The 20,705-nt window shown below is 33.3% G+C and overlaps 1 protein-coding gene across 5 annotated transcripts in view; it reads right to left on the reverse strand.

Annotated features, from left to right (window-relative positions):
• tbc1d1 (TBC1 (tre-2/USP6, BUB2, cdc16) domain family, member 1) overlaps positions 1-19,090 on the reverse strand; it is a 119,898-nt gene extending 100,808 nt beyond the window's left edge. For all 5 annotated transcript variants that reach the window (XR_015476499.1, XM_087237049.1, XM_087237047.1 and 2 more), the window contains exons 1-3: positions 18,841-19,090; positions 12,424-12,722; positions 10,504-10,740 (exon numbers count right to left, since the gene is read on the reverse strand). Coding sequence is in view for 4 of the 5 variants with exons in the window: in XM_087237049.1 (XP_087093175.1) it covers positions 10,504-10,740; positions 12,424-12,699 (513 nt within the window). In the remaining variant the exon portion in view is untranslated. The remainder of the gene's footprint in view (positions 1-10,503; positions 10,741-12,423; positions 12,723-18,840) is intronic.
• Between the last annotated feature and the right edge of the window lie 1,615 nt (positions 19,091-20,705).

Raw genomic sequence — 20,705 nt, forward strand, 5'->3', positions numbered from 1 at the left:
GGATTTGTTGACTTTACTCAAAAAATAAACCTAAACCTAAGTAAACCTATTACTTTAAAATTAAGTAGATAAACTGTATACAATTCTAAAAATAACTCAACGTCGCAGTTCCAAGAAGGGATGTGTAGTTTACCGGTACTATGGTAGTAAAATACTGATACTATGCCGGTGCCACTGTAGTTTGTAAACGGCAGCATCGTCATTAATGGTCTATCTACAATACATAATGTTGCATGTAGAAAATCCACTAAAATGCTTACATGTTTGTGCAACAATAGACCATTTTATTTTAATAGTCAGAGGAGCCCTTTAAGGTTGCAAAATTGGTAGAATTCGTGCCTTTTTTTTGGTAGCCTTTTGCAAGTTTTTTGACGCTTCAGTTCAAATCTAAAAATAGTTTATTTCTGCTCCTGTCAATATGACTGAGTAGCTACAACAACCACTACAATATCTTTTAATAAAACACAAAGTAAAATTTTTAATTGCTTTGGATTCTTACCTAATAAGACAATAAACATTGAAACACTTTTTGACCACTTCATAAAGCCTAATTTGGTTGGAAAAATGCTGTTTCTGTGACTAATTTAGTTTGGTATAATTTGTATCTTCAATTTAATGCATTGTTGGCTAGTTATCAACTAACTAAACAAAAGAGTAAATACATTTTAGGGAAAATTATCTTTTTCAATGATTAGGAAACTATTAATTCAAGTAGGATATCATAACAAATAAAATAGAATAATTCTGACAATTTTCTTTATTTTGATTGATAAAGAACAGCATCGCAATACTACTTATAGTATCATAACACGAATTATTAGTACAACTCTAAGTCACAATGGGTTTACATTTGGGTTTTTTTTTTTTTTTTAGACAACAGGTTGACTCACTTTTTAAAATAAAGTAACTAATTCATTTTTATAGTGTAACATGTTAAATTTACCCCAAGCCATCGAGCTTCCAAAACTCTAGTCATCATGTAAAAACAGAATATTTAGCTGAATACATGCACTATATGAAAAAAAATAATATACAAATGTTTTTTTTTTAAAATAACTTTCTTTCAGTGTTTATTATTTCAACATCAACTCACTGGAGTAAAACCATAAATAAACAGTTTTCCCATGTCTTTTAATGCAATCGACTGTATAGATTTGTACTGGGCTTTTGCTTTATTATTATAGTCAACTGTATGAATCTGTGATGCTGGTGGTGTTGATCATTATGAATGTGTCACATTTAAAACAAGTCATGTGAAGCTACTATAATTGTAATGGAGTATAAGATGTGTCAAAATCTGTCTCGCTCTCGTAAACTTACATACACTTTTTATGACCTTTATGGCTACGTGTGCAAACTTTTATGTCAAAACATAAAAAGAACAAAAGGGTTTTATATTCTAAAGAATCCCTTAATTGCCTTATGCATCTAGTGAAATTTTCACCTTTTCCTTTATGATCAGTGGGGCTTGTTAATGCAAGTATTACACACTCTGGATTATTAATGTTAAACTTTAATCTAAAACCTAAGCATTAAAATATGGAGACCGATCAAATTGAGGAAATGTGACCCATTACATACTACAGCTGCTAAGAGTTTTTAAAAAAACTTCTCTTCACTTCCTGTCATGTGTTAAGATGCGAGGACGAGGATTTCAGGTTTGTCTCACTGTGTCCTTTTCACAAGAGACAGCGGTTGGAAATAAAATAAATATAGAATGATTCCTCACTCTTGTCATTAGCTATGTTTCCATACAAAAATGCTAATTAAATTAATGCGCAAAACAATAAAAATGGAATTTGCTGCGGTAAAAGAAGTGTGAATCTTTTCTTTAATAAATGACTTGCGCCTCAGAAGAGTAATGCCAACATGCAATGAACGTGTGGTGGCAGTTGAAGGCATGAGACATGGAGCACGGATGATCTTGACAGTTCTGGAGGTAATTAATAATATAATAACACATTGAAACAGTTAAGACATTTTAGAATGAGCAAAACTGCATTTCAGATGTTTTACAGTGTGCTCTGCCTGCTGGATTGTCCATTCACACACGCTTTTACCATCACATGTAAAATTTTTTAAAAAGCCGTTTACATGCATGCGCCCATCAGGATTAGCAGGCAAGCTCAGAAGCTCCATTAAATATACTGGGGTAAAATAAATGTTCATATTTTAAAGACATGGCGGGTAAAAATGTAGTTTAACACACTGCTTATTGTACATTCTGAGACCCACTCTATATCAGATATCACCCAGCCAGTGGAGATCACTGATTTTTAAAGAAAACATACATTAAACGCGTCAATTTTGTATTTGCATACAGTTCACCTGAAGCGCTTGACCCAGGTTACTGACAAATTTAAAATCCCTCCACAATAATATACTATAATGACATAATTACAATATTACTACACATTAATTACACTGTTATTACATAGTTATTACAAAGTTAATACAATGTTAGTACAGTTATTACAATGTTACTATATAGTCATTAAAATGTTGATACATAGCTAATTCAATACTATTACATAGCAATTACAATGTAAAGACAGTAATTACTTACCCTGTTATAGCGGTATAGTCACTATGTTGTAACAATGTAATTACAATGTTTTTAAGTAATTGTAACATAGTTGCAAAGTAATTACAATGTTTTTACATAGTAATTAAAATATGACTTAGTAATTACAATATTATTGCATACTATTTATAATGTAAAGACAGTAACTGCAATGTTATAACATTGTAATTAAACTGTTATGACAATTACTGTTACAACAATATAAATACAATGTTATTACATAGCAATTATAATACAATGACATAATTATTCCATTGTTATTGCATAGTACATATAATATAATGACATAGTAATTACAATATTATTGCATAGTAAATATAATGTGTTATGACATAGTAAATAATTACAGTTATAACATTATAGTTATGCTATAACAATGTAATTGCAATGTTATTACATAGTACCTATGATATAGACATAGTGATTACAGTGTTATTACATGGTAAGTTTAATATTTACATAGCAATTACAATGCAATGACAGTAATAACAATGTAATGACATAGTAAATAATTAGATATAACATTATAGTTATTGTGTTATAACATTGTAATTACAATGTTATTGCATAGTAATTATAATATATGACAGTAATTACAACATTATCACATAGTATTTATAGTGTAAATACATAGTGAATATATTGTTATAACAATGTAATTACAATGTATTGCCATACTAATTACATTGTTAAAACATTGTAAATACACAGTTAAACAACATAATTACTGTTATAACAGGTAATATAGTCATAATATAATGAGAGCAATTACAATAATATTACATAGTAATTATATAGTCATGATATAATGACATAATAATTACATTATAATACATAGTAATTATAATATTATTACATAGAAATTACAATGTAATGACATAGTAAATATAATTTGCTGATAGTAACTGCAATATTGTTACATAGTACTTACAATGTAATAACAGCAATGTAAATACAATGTTAAAACATTGTAATTAAATTATAACGACATAGTATTTACAATATTAATACATAGAAACTACAATGTAATGACATTAATTACATTGTTACAACATAGTAATGACTGTTATAACAATGTACTTACAATGTTAATACATAGTCATAATGTAATGACAGTATTTACAATATTAATACATGGTATTTACAATGTAATAATATTGTAACTACAATGTTATATATGCATTATAATTACTGTTATAACAACATAAATACAATGTTATTACATAGCAATTATAATATAATGACAGTAACTACATTGTTATTGCATAGTAAATATAATATAGTGCCAGTAATTACGATATAATGACATAGTAGTTACAATCTTATTATACAGTAATTATAATACAATATATGGTAATTGCAACATTACATTGTAATTACCATGGTATGACATAGTAACTAATTACACAGATAACATTAGTTATTGCTATTACAATGTACTTACAATGTTTTTACATAGTAAATATAATATTATACAGTATACAGTCATTACAATATTATTACATAGTCTTTACAATGTAATAACATAAATTATAATGTTATAACAATGTAATTACATTTAATAATTATATTTAATGAAATAGTATTTACAATATTATTACATAGAAATTACAACGTAATGACAGAAATTTCAATGTAATGATATAGTAAATAAACTGCTATAACAGTTATTATGTAATAACAATGTCATTACAATGTAATTGCATATTAAAAATAATATAATAACATTAATTACAATGTTATAACATTGTATATATATAATATAACAACAGTGTTTACAATATTACATAGAAATTAAAATGTAATGACAGTGATTACAATGTAATAATATATTAAATACATTGTTAAAACACTTTAATTACTCTGTTATAACAATATGATTAGTTTTAACAATGTATTTAATATGTTATTACATAGTCATAATTTAAAGACATATTAATTACAATATTATTACATAGTATTTACAATGTTATACCATAGTAATTATAATATTATTACATAGTATTTACTAAGTGATAACAATTTATATTACATGTCATTTTCAATGTAATAACATTGTAATTACACTGTTATAACAATTACTATGTAATAACAAATTTATTTACAATGTTATAACATCAAATTATAATTAATTGACCTGGAACATGTAATTACAATGTTATTACATAGTAATTAAAATGTACCGATAGTAATTACAATGTTATAAAAATGTAATTACAGAGGTAAAACATTGTAATTAAAACTTAATGACAGAGTTATGACAATGTTATTACATATTATTTATATCATAATGGCATAGTAATTACATTGTTATTATATAGTATTATAATGTAATGTTATAGTAATTACAATGTAATTACCCATATAGAGTGTAACTGCGGCTGTTTTTCCTTCGTTACTTATCGGTGAACAGCACTTTCATGTCTAAAGCCAAGCGCAGCTTTTTCTGTTGAGCGGATGAAGACAATGACGATTCATAGGGGTGTAAGACAGGGCTCAAAAAGCAAGCGGGATAATATTTACATTAGTTTATTTGCTATAAATGCTTGTGTTGTCTTCTGTGCATGTACTGGTGTTTTGTTTGACACATTCAATAAGAGTGGTTTCTTTGAGCAGGTAAAATTAAAGGTACAGTTCATATATCTTACTGCTTGTATTAAAGGACAACAATATATTACAAATAATATATAAATATTAATAAATTTATAGATTTTAATTAAAAAAGCTTTGTGTTGTGAAGAAAAAATCTAGTGTAATGTAGTAACAAATGTAATTACAATGTTATAACAATGTACATATATGTTGTGACAAAGTAATGTTATAAGATTGTAATTACAATGTTATTGCATAGTAATTATAATTACATTGTTTTAACATTTTAATTACATTGTTATAACATTGCAATTACTATGCCATTATTAGGGCCAGGCAGAATCTGTGGACATTTTTTGATATTTCTGCACAGAATTTTGTTAAAAATCTGCGGATTTATGCGGAAAGATTTTGGGAGTATCATAACTAAAACTTAATATATAAAATAAAAATAATACCTCTTTAACTTTGATTTAATGTTTACAATGGAAATCCAGTTGTATCCACGTTATTTAGTAAAAAAAAAAAAAAAAAAAAAAGCAGGTCTCTCATGTTATATATCTTATATATCTACTAAATCAGGGGTTTTCAAACTGTGGGTCGCGACCCACTAGTGGGTCGCATAGTGAACGAAGGTGGGTCGCGCAACGTCACATAGCTGCAGCTATATTTACATTGCGGTGAATCAAAACCAGTACGATTGACGGCAATAACTCAAAAACCTCTAACCCTAAAAATATCTCAAGTGTGTTTCCTACAAAAAGACAAAGCTGGTTATGTTTCACAGCTATCTTTTTCTCTTTTTTTTTCACTCGACATTAGGAGCACTGCTCAGTTTGATCCCTCGCAATCTGCGTTTAGCCAGTAGAGCTTACACTGAGCGGAGCTCTCAGTAAGGGACCGTCGGAAAAGTGTTTTTTTTTTGTTTTTTTTTTCGTTTTTTGTTTTTTTTTTTTTTTGCTCTGTCCTGCGTGTTTTAATTTAAACACTACTAATTTTTCACTTAAATGAGCACAAACAGTTACTCAAGTAGTCGAATGCTTCATGATAAATCTGTGATTTCTTACATTAACAAACAAAACAATGAGAGATTAATTTACTGCATTGTAAATAAATAATATTTTCCATGTTATTCAATAATATTACTGATATTAATTTAAAAACTTTATAAATATAAATGTACACACATTTACACAATAAACAGAATCAATGATGGGCTAAAATCTGTGGAAATCTGAGGAATTCTACTCACGCTGATTCCGTGTGGGCCTAGTCAATACATTTGTATAACATTGTAATCACGTTGTTATAACATTGTAATCACGTTGTTATAACATTGTAATCACTATATCAGAACATTATAATTACAATGAAATAAAAAGTTGATTACATTTTTATAACATCATAATAACTGTAATATTGCAATTACATTTGTTACAACATTGTAATTACATTGTTATAACATTATAATTACTATGTAACAACATTGTAACAACATTGTAATTACATTTTCAACAGTAATTATAATGTAGACATGTTACAACAATGTAGTTATAACTTCATACCAATGTAACAACATTGTACTTACATTGTTATGTTTTAATAGTAATTGTCATGACAATAATGTTTAATTACAATGTTAAAAAATCTTATAACATTGTAATTACATTGTTACTACATAGTAATTATAATGTATTGAAATAGTAATTACATCCAAACTAAAGTAAAACTTTGTAATTACATATGTACTGCCTATATTTACGTATAACTAAACAAATACTGTAAAAATTATACACAAAGAAACATTAAGTTTATAAATAGTATCTTGGATGTAATTACAATGCAAAAGCATTGTAATTACAATGTAACGACACAGTAATTGAACACAAGATACATGTTTGTAATTACATATTACATCGCAGATGTAATAACAACGTTTTAACAATGAATTACAATGTAATAACATCCTAAATGAAAGGTTGCAATTATGTATGTACTGTGTATATTTACATATAAAAACACAAATACTAGAAATACAAAGAAACATTTTCGATTATAAATATTATCTTGGATGTAACTGCAATATATTTACATTGTAATTACAATCTAATGACATGTAATTACAATGTAACGACAGTAATTGCACACACGTACAAACGTTTATAAATCAAGATTAAAGTTTGTAATTACATATTAGATACATGTGTACTATGCATAATTATGTATATAACTATAAATGCACACTGTACATGAAATATACCAACACATATGTAAATCTTGTATGTAACTATAATGTAATTTCTCTTTCAACAATGCAAATTTTAACGTTTCATCTCAATGTCAAAAACGCTTCTAAATCATCACATTTACACATATCTTTTCAGCTTCAGGTTTCTGCTCAATTTTATGTGGTGCAGCTTTATTTAGTCGACTCTAATTTTGTGTTTCTACCTCTTCTTTCCCGCTGTCAATGGAGCCATCCAGTGAAATCTCAAAGAAAGCGGGCATTTGCAATGCTGATTGGCTCACAGACAGAACCTTATAAAGCCAAGCTAGACTTTGTAGATAAAACCTTTTCTGTTTTTTAAATTAAAAGTCTTAAAATGTGAACAACTTATTAAAAAACATCACATAACATAAATAAGTTGTAATTTAATAAGATTATATGAATAACTAATTTTTTTGACAAAAATGTCAGATAGAACCTTATAATTCAAAAAAGGAATAGCTCTCTGTTTTTGCTGCCATAGAACCTAAGTTAGAAGGTTTTGAGCAGTCTGTAGACTGGAGTATTATTCAATATTTTTGTCTCATACTGATTAACGTAATGTCAAAGTTTATCAGCTACTGGCATTTGAAACAGCTGTCTGTCTTATTTTGACTTGCTCTCGAATTTATCCCTACTATCTGTCTGTTACTTTCTTTATATGTCATGCATAATTTTTATCCATTTCCATCCAATTTTCTAGTCTTATCTCAAGCCTTGGCAAATAATTGAGGAAGCACCAAGTAGACTTCTTACAAAATATTTTACAGTATTTTAAAAATACAAAAATTCAAGAAACTAAAGTGTTTTGATACAAAATACGAACCCATTTTCATAAACCCTTGGAAATACAAATTACAAAATACTATTTTGATTTTTAAAATGCATATTTGAAATATATGTATTATAAATACCACCCATCCCAGGTTGTGACAAAGAGCATTTATTAATATGACTTAAACGCTGGATTATTAGTAGTTTATTAGAGTATTAGTAGAGTAATATTAACAGTATGCAATACTCAATGCATAAAAGCTTCAACCCATGATGTCAACAAACTCGCAGGTATGCTTTTATTCTTGTTTTAGATATCGTTCAAAACAGTACAGTAGCTGTTTTTTTGCATATGTCGTTACTCAGAAATATAAAGCCTTGCTTTAATTGAATAGAAAACTTTCACTCTAACATCTCAGTCTGCCTGATCTTTATGTAGAAAAGCATCATTATAATATTAAATCTCACAACAAAGTCTAAACATGTCCTGCCGATTTATGAGAGATCATTTAGTATAATGATGTGTCGTTGTTGTAAACTTTTAAAAACGTTCATGAATGAATAACGCAGTTATTAACGCAGAATAAGTTGTGTCTCAGACTACATTACATTTCCAAAATCACGACACGGCACAAAAAGAAACGTGATTGGTTGGTTAACCTGTCAGTCATATAACATTAGTGGGCGGTCCTTGACCATTCAAAGCAGCCAAAGCTCCCAGACCTTCAGTCGTCAGTCTGAGGTCTGATTAGACGAGACTACATACATTCATTCATTCATTCATTCATTTTCTTTTTGGCTAAGTCCCTTTATTAATCTGGGGTCGCCACAGCGGAATGAACAGCCAACTTATCCAGCTTATGTTTTACACAGCAGATGCCCTTCCAGCTGCAACCCATCACTAGGAAACTCATACACTCTCATTCACACACATACACTATGGACAATTTTAGCTTACCCAATTCACCTGTACCACATGTTCTTGGAGAGAACCAGAGGAAATCCACAGGAACGCGGCTGGAACATGCAAAATCCACACAGAAATGCCAACTGAGGCTCGAACCAGCAACCTTTTTGCTGTGAGGCGACAGCACTACCTACTGCGCCACCGCATCACCAGAGACTACATTCATCAAATATACAATAACAATGAGCAAAAAAAGTGTTGCTTGCAATTTACTTTCCTATTGAAAGTTTTTACTTGTCACAAACCCTACTGTTGAACACATTCATTTGTCACCTAGGAATGCATTAAACACCTTAGCAACCATATACCAACAGAATGTTTTGCATTGGCAGCTGTACAAATCTTATCGTTCTCTGATTGTCAGTGTGGTGTAGCATTTAGTATTTGCACAAAACTCATTTGCACCAAAACAAGCACAGATGCACACACCCATGAAGAGCAAGGCCTGACATTTAAACTACTAAGCTTTACCTCATCAAAAGAGATCGACTTCAAAGGCATATGAGAGCAAGACACCTCCATAAAACCTCTAACAGATCTACAGGCCACAAACAATATCAAACCTCCAAACACTCATTTCTTGTCCTAGTTCACATATAGTATATTGAGTCCATTCCATCCAAATAAGCTTGCTTGAATGTGAACTTTGTTTAGATGCACAGTTTTCCACATGTGATTACTGCATTTCAAGTGATGGGCATATGATGGGGATTTTTGGATTTGGGGAATTATTAATCAAAGTAACTGAAACAAATCAGATTAATTAATAAAGTTCTACTACAAATAATCCACGCACATTATGAAGTTAATGTTAACTTGTTTTAAATGCATGTTAGGATTGGGGTTGGGGTTAGGCACAAAAATGAGAAATCTGTCATCATTTACTCAATGTCCACTTTTTCCAAACCTTAGTTTCTTTCTTTTGGAAAAACAGACATTAGCGTGTATAATATTTTTAACGCCAGTTACTGCTTTCTTCCAACATTCTTCAGAATATCTTTTGTGTTTAACAAAAACTGTGTTTTTTTCTTCAGTTTATGTTCTCTTTTTGTATTTATTACAATACAGTGATATTTAGCAAATCTGTAATATTACTGTACAATGACTAGTTTCAGGTTTTGGTGGTTATTTCTGACCTGTTGACAGTAATTTTTTAATTCAAATTGGTTTCCTTTTAAGATTTGATGGATGAACTGTGAGGAGAATAGTTGCAGCTCGGTTTTAAAAACAGTTTACAGTTAAATTAACATTATTCTCATAATTCACGCAAAGCATCACGGCATGTAGGAAAAAGGTGGATAAGATCTTAACATCCCTTACCTTCAGCTGGTCCTGGCAGCGGAATACATAGCAGGCTGTTTTTTTCTCCTCTCTGAGCAGACAGCCAAAATAGCTGGGCTCTTGGCTGTTGTGAATGAGTTTGATGACATGATGAGGCCTATGATCAAACAGAACCATATGTTGCAACGGGTTCCATGGCTTCCCTGGGCCTGCCGTGTCCAGAATGCAGCACACGGAACTGGCTGAAATCTGAAGCACCACTGGCTGATCTCGAATCTTGGATCATAAGAGAGAAAAACTTTTTCACCAAAAAGTTACTATGTTTAAATCTCATCTGTTAAATATGAGAACATCCCAAAAGCATTTACCAAAAAATCTTTTTTTTGTAAAAAAGTATAAATGTCAAAATAATGTTGAAACAATATGCCATCTTCATTTAGCGTATCAGACAACTTTATGTAATGTATTTTTATTTACCTGCTTTAAAAAAAAAACACTCACTAGCCACTTGTTTAGGTAAACCTGTCCAACTGCTCATTATGGCAAATTTCTAATCAGTCAATCACATAGCAGCAACTCAATGGATTTAGGCATGTAGACATGGTCAAGACAATCTGCTGCAGTGCAAACCAAGCATCAGAATGGGGAAGAAAGGTGATTTAAGCGACTTTGAACGTGGCATGGTTGTTGGTACCAGACTGGCCTTGTTAATGCCAGAGGTCAGAGGAGAATGGCCAGACTGGTTCCAGCTGATAGAAAGGCAACAGTAACCCAAATACCCACTCGTTACAACTGAGGTATGCAGAAGAGCATTTCTGAACGCAAAACATGTCCAACCTTGAGGCGGATGGGCTAATACTAATAATAAAGTGGCCGGTGAGTGTACAGTAAATGTGATTGTGCTAAATTATTATATTTTAAATTATTGCAAGCTTTTTGCTGTACAAAGTTTTAATGTTTAAAAATTTAATTAGAGAAAACAAATTAAGTCATTTTTTATCTAATATTTAAATATTATCTAAATATAATGATATCTAAATATTTAAATTGTGCATTGTATTTTAAGTTTGTTTTTAGTTTAGTATACCATTCTTTAAATATCTGAAAAGTGGAATTAAAGAAACTAAGATAAATATTAAAAATGACATAACTGTGATGCGGGAAGGTCGCTGGTTCGAGTCCCGGTTGGCCCAGTTAGCGTTTCGGTGTGGAGTTTGCATGTTCTCCATGTGTTTGTGTGGGTTTCCTCCGGGTCTTCCGGTTTCCCCCACATTCCAAAGACATGCGCTATAAGTGAATTAAATAAGCTAAACTGCTATATAAGCTATAAGCTATAGTGTATGTGTGTGAATGCAAGAGTGAAAAGGTTGTTTCATTTCTCTGTGGCGACCCCTGATTAATAAAGAGACTAAGTCGAAAAGAAATAAATGAATGGATGAAATATTAAAATTGAAACCTTATTTTAAACGTTTAATATGCCAAACAATTTCTTTTTTAATATATATTATTGCTTTATTAAAGCTTTAGTTACCAGAATATTTAGTAACAATGGTACTAATATTATTGTAATAATATTTAATTCACAATATTGCTCATAACACTGTTAACGGTTTTGTTAATTACAGAGTATTTAACTATAACTGTATTTTACTCTAGGACAGTTATGCAGTATTTTACTGTATATTTTACTGTAAAGATATAAAATACTTTAAATACCTATGCAACAAGATAAACGGTGCTTGATATATAAATACAGTACTTTTGCTGTAATTCATCTACAGTAAGATACTGGTGAACTGATTCCAGGTAAGGTACTACAGAATCCATAGAAAATTATTAACAGTGTACCCACCACAGTTTTCAAACGCATTTCTTAATAGTATATTTATAAAATGATGCTTTATGGGAATATTTCATATCTTTTTTACATTACACCCAACATATTTGAATTACACTGACCTCGGGAGAGTAATTGCCATTGAACTCAAAGTTTCTGTTCTTCTCCCTGACCCGGGGCCTCCGTATCTCAGCCACCACCCAGGGGAGTATGGCCATGGTGGTCTGTGGATGGATGGCCAAAGATCCAACCAGAGTCAGTCTGTACTGGATCACCTCTTCCCCATCCTCTTTCTTCCTCTTCTCCTCTGATCCAGGAAGTGTTTGTGTAAGGTCACAGAGGGGATGAGCTGTTATTGAGTCATCTCTGGGTTTCACCTCGAAACAAATGCCCTCCATGCTCCAAATATAAAAATGAGGAACTAAGTAGAAAGACCAAAGAAAAATGCATTAATGGAGTAGCTATATCTTAAGAGTGAAACACACTGTGGCTTCATTGCTTCACCGAATCCTTTCGAGTGGCATCTTCTTCAACTTTGCCATTTGCAGGGATTCAAATAGCTTTTCTGAAAGCCCTTGTGACAGAAGTACACGGGCAGAAAATAGTTAGCCTCCAATGATTCTTGTTATGAATTATATAGAAATGTTTATTTATAGAACTAATTTAATAATGCTGAACGTTTTTTAAAGAAATTGTTCATGCAAAAATGAACATTTTGTCATTGATTACTCATCCTTCATTTGTTCATACCTAACCTGTTTAAGTTTCTTTCTTCTATTGGAACCCAAAAGAACATACTTTAACAATATTTGGAAACAGCCATTGACTTGAATGGTATTTCAGGGTATTACCATGAATGTCAATGCTTAAAGGGCACCTATCTTACTCCTTTTACAAGATGTAAGATAAGATTTGGTGTCTGCAGAATATGTCGTAAAGTTTCTGTAAAGAATCTGTAAAGAATGTGTCTGATCACATTTTGTAGCCTGTAGGTTTAAATCCAAATGAGCTACTTCTCCCCGCCCACCGCTCCCACGTGCATGTCTGCTTCTCCTGCGTTACATCAGATAAACAGCCATCAGTGATAGAGACAGACACGGATGAAGCTAAAATAAGCTCATTAGTCAAAGGGTGCTCTCTCAGTTGGTTCAGTTGCCTGAACCGGTGTCCTGACATTTTATCCTACCCATCAGCTTATGCTACGAATACTGTCAACCCAGGCTCATTGTGGAAACGTAGCCCCGCGGACGTTTCTGGAGACCGTGGAATACGTCCCGGCGGGTACGTACGGCTGCAGTTTTTGCTTTTGCGAATTCACGAGAGGCCGCTGTTGTGTGCTTTTTCGCATCTCAAACGCCTCTCGCGAGTGCAGTTCGTGCCCGCACTGTTCTCGCGTGAACCCACCAGAGGCCGATGTCCGACTGACTGGATGATTGACTGCGCGACTGGCCAATCGGCTGACCCGCCCTCCTCCTTCCCTGAACCCAACCAATTTTACCGACTGACCCGCCCGCTCACTTCCCTAAACCCGAGCAACAGTTTACAAAAGCAGTCCCAAAAAAAGAAAAGCCCTGATTTTTCGGATTTCACCGCGTTCTTACCCTGTTACGAAACTCATTCACTTAATTTTTGGGATTCTGTTTTTGTCTTACCTGATTGCTGGAATCGCTCTACCCCGGACTCAAAACCGATCGCCGTGGTCAACTACTCTCTGCATCTCAAGCCTGCCGACGTACACGGTGAGCTGAGTGGACAAACGGGTTGCAGCGGGGAAGCCCTCCACAAGGATGTAAGCGGTCGGCCGGCTGGCCGGCAAGCGCGAAAGGGAACAGCGTCACACCGCCCCATAGCGTTCGCTTGAAAAAAATAAACGCAGCCGTACATACCTCCCGGGACGTATTCCGCTGTATCCAGAAACGTCCGCGGGACTACGTTTTCAGAATGAGCTTGGGTTGAATACTGTATTTGAATGGTTCTGACGTTGGAGTTAGGAATTAGGTAGGTTAAAGCAATATAACAGCTTCATATCACACTACTCCACATTAAAATTCACACTCGTAGCAAAATCTGATGTGCACCATATTGCACATTAAAATCTGCTAACTACTTTTTGAATGGGAGGTAGGACAATCAAATCCACAGAACACTGGACCAGAGTTCACGTAAACCGTACCCCAGACCCCCTCTTTCAGGTGGACTCGGATAGTTCAGAAGACACGTTTATAGTAGCTAAACGTAACATACTCTGACATCAAACGGACCAAAAGTGCAGACCAAAAGTGCTAGTGTTAAAGCACCCAAAAATACCAAGTAAGTTTATTTGATATTATTATGTTGGAGTTTATTCAAGCCAATCGGCTTGACGCTGCTGTGTTCTGTGACTCTCTGAAAGTAGATGCTTTTTTCCTGGACAGACAGACCGGGCCGGCCCATGTGACAATCTGCAGCTCATTGGCTCTTTTCTTGATTGACATTGGGCTGGCCCAATCACAAACTCCTATTTTGGACTCCGTGTGAGCGTGCGTCGTCTGTGTGTATTTGTCAAAATAGTCGAGAGTCAGAGAGAAGAAACGCAAGGTAGGCGCAGAGAAATCGCGGGAAATACACCGGCGTTTCATTTAGCGATTCTGAAAAGTTCTCTGTTCATTCTAGTACACGGCTAAAAGCGCAAATCACGTGACCACACACTCTCTGCCAAGACCTTTAGCCAGTAGTTCAGCAGGTGAGCATAAACCCCAGGTGAGAGTATAATGCATGTCAGACAGTTCATCTGCTGGATCTGATCTCACTATAGTTGTTAAACGTGATATCCATCTTGTTGTCTCTATCTAACAATTCTTATGTCTTTTGAATCACTTGTTCTGAGTTAACTGTTTTGGCTGAGTGTGTAGATAAGCTAATATATTAATTTATGTAACCACATACACTGATTCTGCACATTGACTGATTGCTTACCTTTATCGTTTAAATTTAATGTACGTTATACTGTTATAATGGCCATTATTGGTTATTAAAACTGATATTCTGCAAAAGAGACAGGGTAAAATTCATTCTTTTCAATGGAAATGAAAGGAGACAGTTATATTTAAGCCCTGTTTTGTTATAAATATGCAGAGTGAAGATGACTGTCATATAAATATGCAGCTACACGAGGCTGTTTGGTGTCTGTTAATCATAATATCAAAATGAAAAAAATTTGACTTATATTATGTTTTCATTGTTTAGATAGTGAAACAGCAAGCAGGATGAGGTGAATGAGGATAAAATGTAACACTGTTCCCTTTGAAGATTTACCCATGCATTAGAAGGCAGTTTTTGTTATGTTTATTATTGAATATAGGCTGAGTGAATAGTGTATTGAATAAGCTAAATTGGCTGTAGTGTATGAGTGTGTGTGAATGAGTGTGTATGGGTGATTTCCAATATTGAGTTGTGGCTGGAAAGGCATCTGCTGCATAAAACATGCTGGAATAGTTGGCAGTTCATTCCAATGCGGCAACCACTGATAAATAAGGGACATATGCGAAGAAAAATAAATGAATGAATAGTGTATTTTTTAGAACTCAACAAATATCTTTATGGACAGTATACAGAAATTAAATTGAGATTAAAGTTTGTATTTATTTATTTATTTCATATATATGGCTTTTGTGTTTTATAGAATATGAGTTGATAAAAATATTGGACGTGCATAGATAGATAGCATTTTGATTAAATTTAGTGGGCCGCTCTGGCCCAAAATGCCAGGGCCGATTTTTTGCCCCAGTCCAGCCCTGATTCAAGCCTTTCTGAAATGATGAGTCTCGCACAAATGCCGTTTGCAGTACACACACACACACACACACACACACACACACACACACACACACACACACATATATATGTGCATTTACTGATACCATGTGGCTGCGGTGAATATGCAGTAAAGAATTACATAGCAATTTTACACTGTTTGCACAGTTTTAAAGACATTTTAAACTTATAAAATTAATTTTTGAGGTGCAGCTGATCACAGAAAGTTGTAACATGTTTTAATCCCAGTTGCTTTGCATGTTCTGTGGACATGTGTTTACATGTGATTATGGAGACGTGGTACCTGCCATTGGATTCGGTGGGTGGGGAAAACTGCACTCCAATGTCATGTTGCCATGGGCCTCAAAATGACTGAGATTTGGATCCTATTTTAACATCAACAAATTTAAAAAATGAATTTCATGTTTACTTTTAGGTTTTAGGATTTTAACATTTGAATTAAGGTAAAAATCTCAAATATCAATATCTTATAATATTAAATATTATTATGTTTGTATTATTACTACTTTATGTATTATTATTCCATTTTTAATTATCTATTTTTAATGTTTTTCCCTTAGTTGTTTTATATTTTGATCGGGGGGGGGTTTGTTGTGTTTACACGATTGTTAAATATAGCGTAAAGCTGTCATAATATGCAAACTGAAAAACTAATAAAAATATTGTAATATTTATTTTTTCATTCATTTTCCTTTGGCTTAGACCTTTTATTAATCAGGGGTCACCTCAGCGGAATGAACTGCCAACTTATCCAGCATATGTTTACACTGGATACCCTTCCAGCTGCAACCCAGTACTGGGACACACTCGTACATTCTCACATGCACACACATACACTACAGCCAATTTAGCTTATTCAATTCGCCTATAGCGCATATCTTCCCAGATAGCAAAGAAATCCGACCCAGATTTAACATAAATATGGCACAGCAGGCATTTATCTGGCACTGGTATACAGCATGTGGGCCAAAAATGGTCCTGGTTTGGCAAAAGTGGCACGGTCTTTAAGGCGGCACACAACATTTGGGCCAGAAGTAAATTGTAGTATTTGGCCCAGATGTTAATAATTGATATGTGGGTCATGTAAGTTTGGCCTATCTTGACCCACATTTAAAATAGATTTTTAGAAAAAAAATTCTACCAATCAGTTCACTTCGAGAACACCCACAGCATGCCTAAAGTGCAATGATTTATGGGTTTATCAATTTTATTGCAGTCGTGACACACCAACATATGTGGTCCAGTTCAGGCTAACTTGGCCGAGACTTGGCCCAGATATGGTTCATGTTTGGACCTTGTCTGGAAGCCAGACTGGGTCCAGTCATGTGGGTTTGGTCTGTGGGGGAAACCGGAGGACCCAGAGAAAACCCACGCAAACATGGAAAGAACACGCAAACCCCACACAGAAATGCTAACTGACCCAGTCGAGACTCAAACCAGCCACCTTCTTGCTGTGAAGCGATACGTGTCACCCATATTGTAATATATACAAATATTATATATTTATATTAGTTATTATTTTGAATAGTTATTATTTTAGTTGACATTTAAATAACATTTAATTCATTCATTTTCTTGTCGGCTTAGTCCCTTTATTAATCTGGGGTCCCCACAGCGGAATGAACCGCCAACTTATCCAGCAAGTTTTTACACAGCGGATGCCCTTCCAGCCGCAACCCATCTCTGGGAAACATCCACAAACACACACACTCATACACTATGGACAATTCACCTGTACCGCATGTCTTAGGACTGTGAGGGACACCAGAGCACTCGGAGGAAACCCACGCAAAGAACATGCAAACTCCACACAGAAACGCCAACTGAGCCGAGGTTCGAACCAGCGACCTTCTTGCTGTGAGGCGACAGCACTTCCTACTGCGCCACTGCCTCGCCCTAACATTTAATTATATATGAGAAAAACAGTACAAAATAAATAAACTTGGTTGCAAAGACATTTCAATTTTCCTTTATTTCCTTTATCTGTTATTGCTTCATTTTAATTGCCGATGCATTTTTGGAGTTTTAGTTTTAGATAAAATCATTGCTAGCTTACAGCTAAAAATAATAATAATAATAATTATAATAATGTGATAACATATAAATCAGCTTTTTGAAATATACCCTTACATTATCTGATTGCATTATTTCTCAAAAATAAATAAATAAACCTTTCTTTCTCTTATTGTGACAACAGACTTTGTGCTTCTAATAAAAAGATAATTCAGTGCAAACTTTATGTTGAAAGAGAAGCCTTGTCAGATGATATAATGGCTAAAGATGGAATTGTAAATCTGAACTTAAGTCTTTGAGGCACTGGAAGATAATTGTCCTCCAGTGCAGATCATATCCTGATCCCTCATACAGTATAGTGCAAACCACTGAAGCCAACCGGGATTATAAATAGCCACGCACGTCGAATGAGACACAACTGCTATTTACAGAGAGGTCAACAGAAAGTTTCTCTGATGACAAGAAGACACTGGCAACATGTAAAACACACACACGTACACACACAGACACAGAATAGGTCTGAATACAGTAACCAGCTCCTGTAAACCTTTAACAAACACGTCAAATGCCTACTAAATAACAAGATGTTGAAAACGCGTGGCAAGGTCATATGTTTGTAGCTGCAGCGTACTTTCCTATATGTTACCAGTTATCACTATGAATTACTTGCCGTTTATCCAACTTATTAGACCAAAGATTTAACTTTCACTTACCTTACACACACTGCAACCGCCTAGTCGAGGAAGTGCTTGAATAACGGTCTCGTTACTTTTTGACAATACTGACTGTAATATTCCATTGGAAACTGATTTTCAGGTAGACGTTTGTCCAAAGTAGTCGATAAATCACTTTGTAAGTCGTTCACAGTAGCAAAAACACGACAGTGGACAGGGAGTAGTGAGAGCAGCGCGTGCCCGCGGCTCTGATGAGGAAGTATTTTCTCTTCTGACGTTTGAATGAACTGAACTGATGATGGCGTGCACATCACGGGGAGACAAGAAACGCATCGGCAAAAAAAGAAGATGGATTAAAAAAAACAGTACGCATTTGCTTTGAAATTTACCTAGATTTAGTGGGTTTTGGTAGGTTTAAAAAGAGAAGTGAGCTGAAAACATTTCATTCACTTCTGTCATATATTACTCATATTCCTGTGTAATCTCTTCACATGCACTCAAAAGGGTTTCAAAAGGATGTCTTAGTCATCATTAACTCGGACTGTTCGCATTTAGGCAAGGCAAGTTTATTCATATAGCACATTTCATACACAGAGGCAAGTCAAGTTTAAGTTATGAAATGTATGTGCAAAAACATTTGTAACATTTAAATGTAACATTTTTGCTATACACAAAAAATATGATTACTGCTGCTTGTTTAAAATACCTGTTTAAAATGGGCTGAAACAATACAATTTTTGTAATTAAATTAAGTTAACTCAAACGTTTTTTGTTGGAACAACATGAAGCAATTGTGTTGGTCCAGCTACCTGGTTAGGGGATTTGTAGTTCCCAGAATGCTTTGCTTAGGATTGAATTAAGAGAGAAAAACATTGACAATACAAGTAATCTTAGGTGATTAAAGTTAATAGAAATACTTGTTAGGGTTTAATCTTCACTTTAGTTTGACGATTTACATGTAATGCTTTGAGTTTTGAGATTACCACCTTGCAGAAGCACCCATGCTTTGGATGTAGACAGAAAAAATAGCAAAAAATGAAGTTTGTAGCTTTGCTCAGTGAGCAATAACTGTCCTTAAATTAGTTCTGAGATCAGTCTTAATCAGCTGTATATGTAACTCATGAAATATGCTTAAAAATGTTTCCTTTAGTTAATTTAGGATAACTTCAAGAGACTTCGAAATGTATGACACATAATAGACACACATAATACTATCAGACCTGTGAGCTTAAAGTAAATAAAATACAAATGTATTTTAACTTTTATTTGATAAAATCATTTTGGACCAACTCAATTGCATTTAATAGTTTTTTTAAATTTCTTTAATAATTTATTTTTTTGATGCTAAACAAATTAATTGAATGGTCACCTGCCCACAATTAAATTATGTTTATCCAATGAGTTATTTTTGGAGTGTACAGTACATGTCCTGTAGCAATACAGTTGAGTTTTCAATAAGTGTTAGCCAGCCGTAAGTGTGCCTTCATTCATCGTTTCTACTCTCAGGTTTAAAATTTTTTGTACTTTAAAACAGGAATAATTGTAACCCTAAAATCTTTAGGTTGACTTTACTTTCTCTTTCTAATTACACACATATACTATCAAAAATGTTTTTTTTTCTGCTTGTTCCAACTACTTATTTAAAATTAGCTAAAACAAAACTATTCTGGAGATTTGTTTGGAAAATTTAATAGTTTTATATTCAATCCACTTAAAATTGTTACAATAACAATCGTTCTGTGTAGGGACAACATAAATGAATTGTGTGGAACTGCATTTTTTACAGTGAACATTTACTCAACTAACTGCTTTAGAAGTATCGAGTGTCCTAACTTTTTTGGTAACGTTTTTGACTAAATCACTAATCACTTCATCACATCAACGAATCTCTTTTTTTATACTTT

The sequence above is a fragment of the Danio rerio genome, chromosome 1 (assembly GCF_052040795.2).
Source record: "Danio rerio strain M-AB ecotype USA chromosome 1, GRCz13ab, whole genome shotgun sequence".
Classification (NCBI taxonomy): domain Eukaryota; kingdom Metazoa; phylum Chordata; class Actinopteri; order Cypriniformes; family Danionidae; genus Danio; species Danio rerio.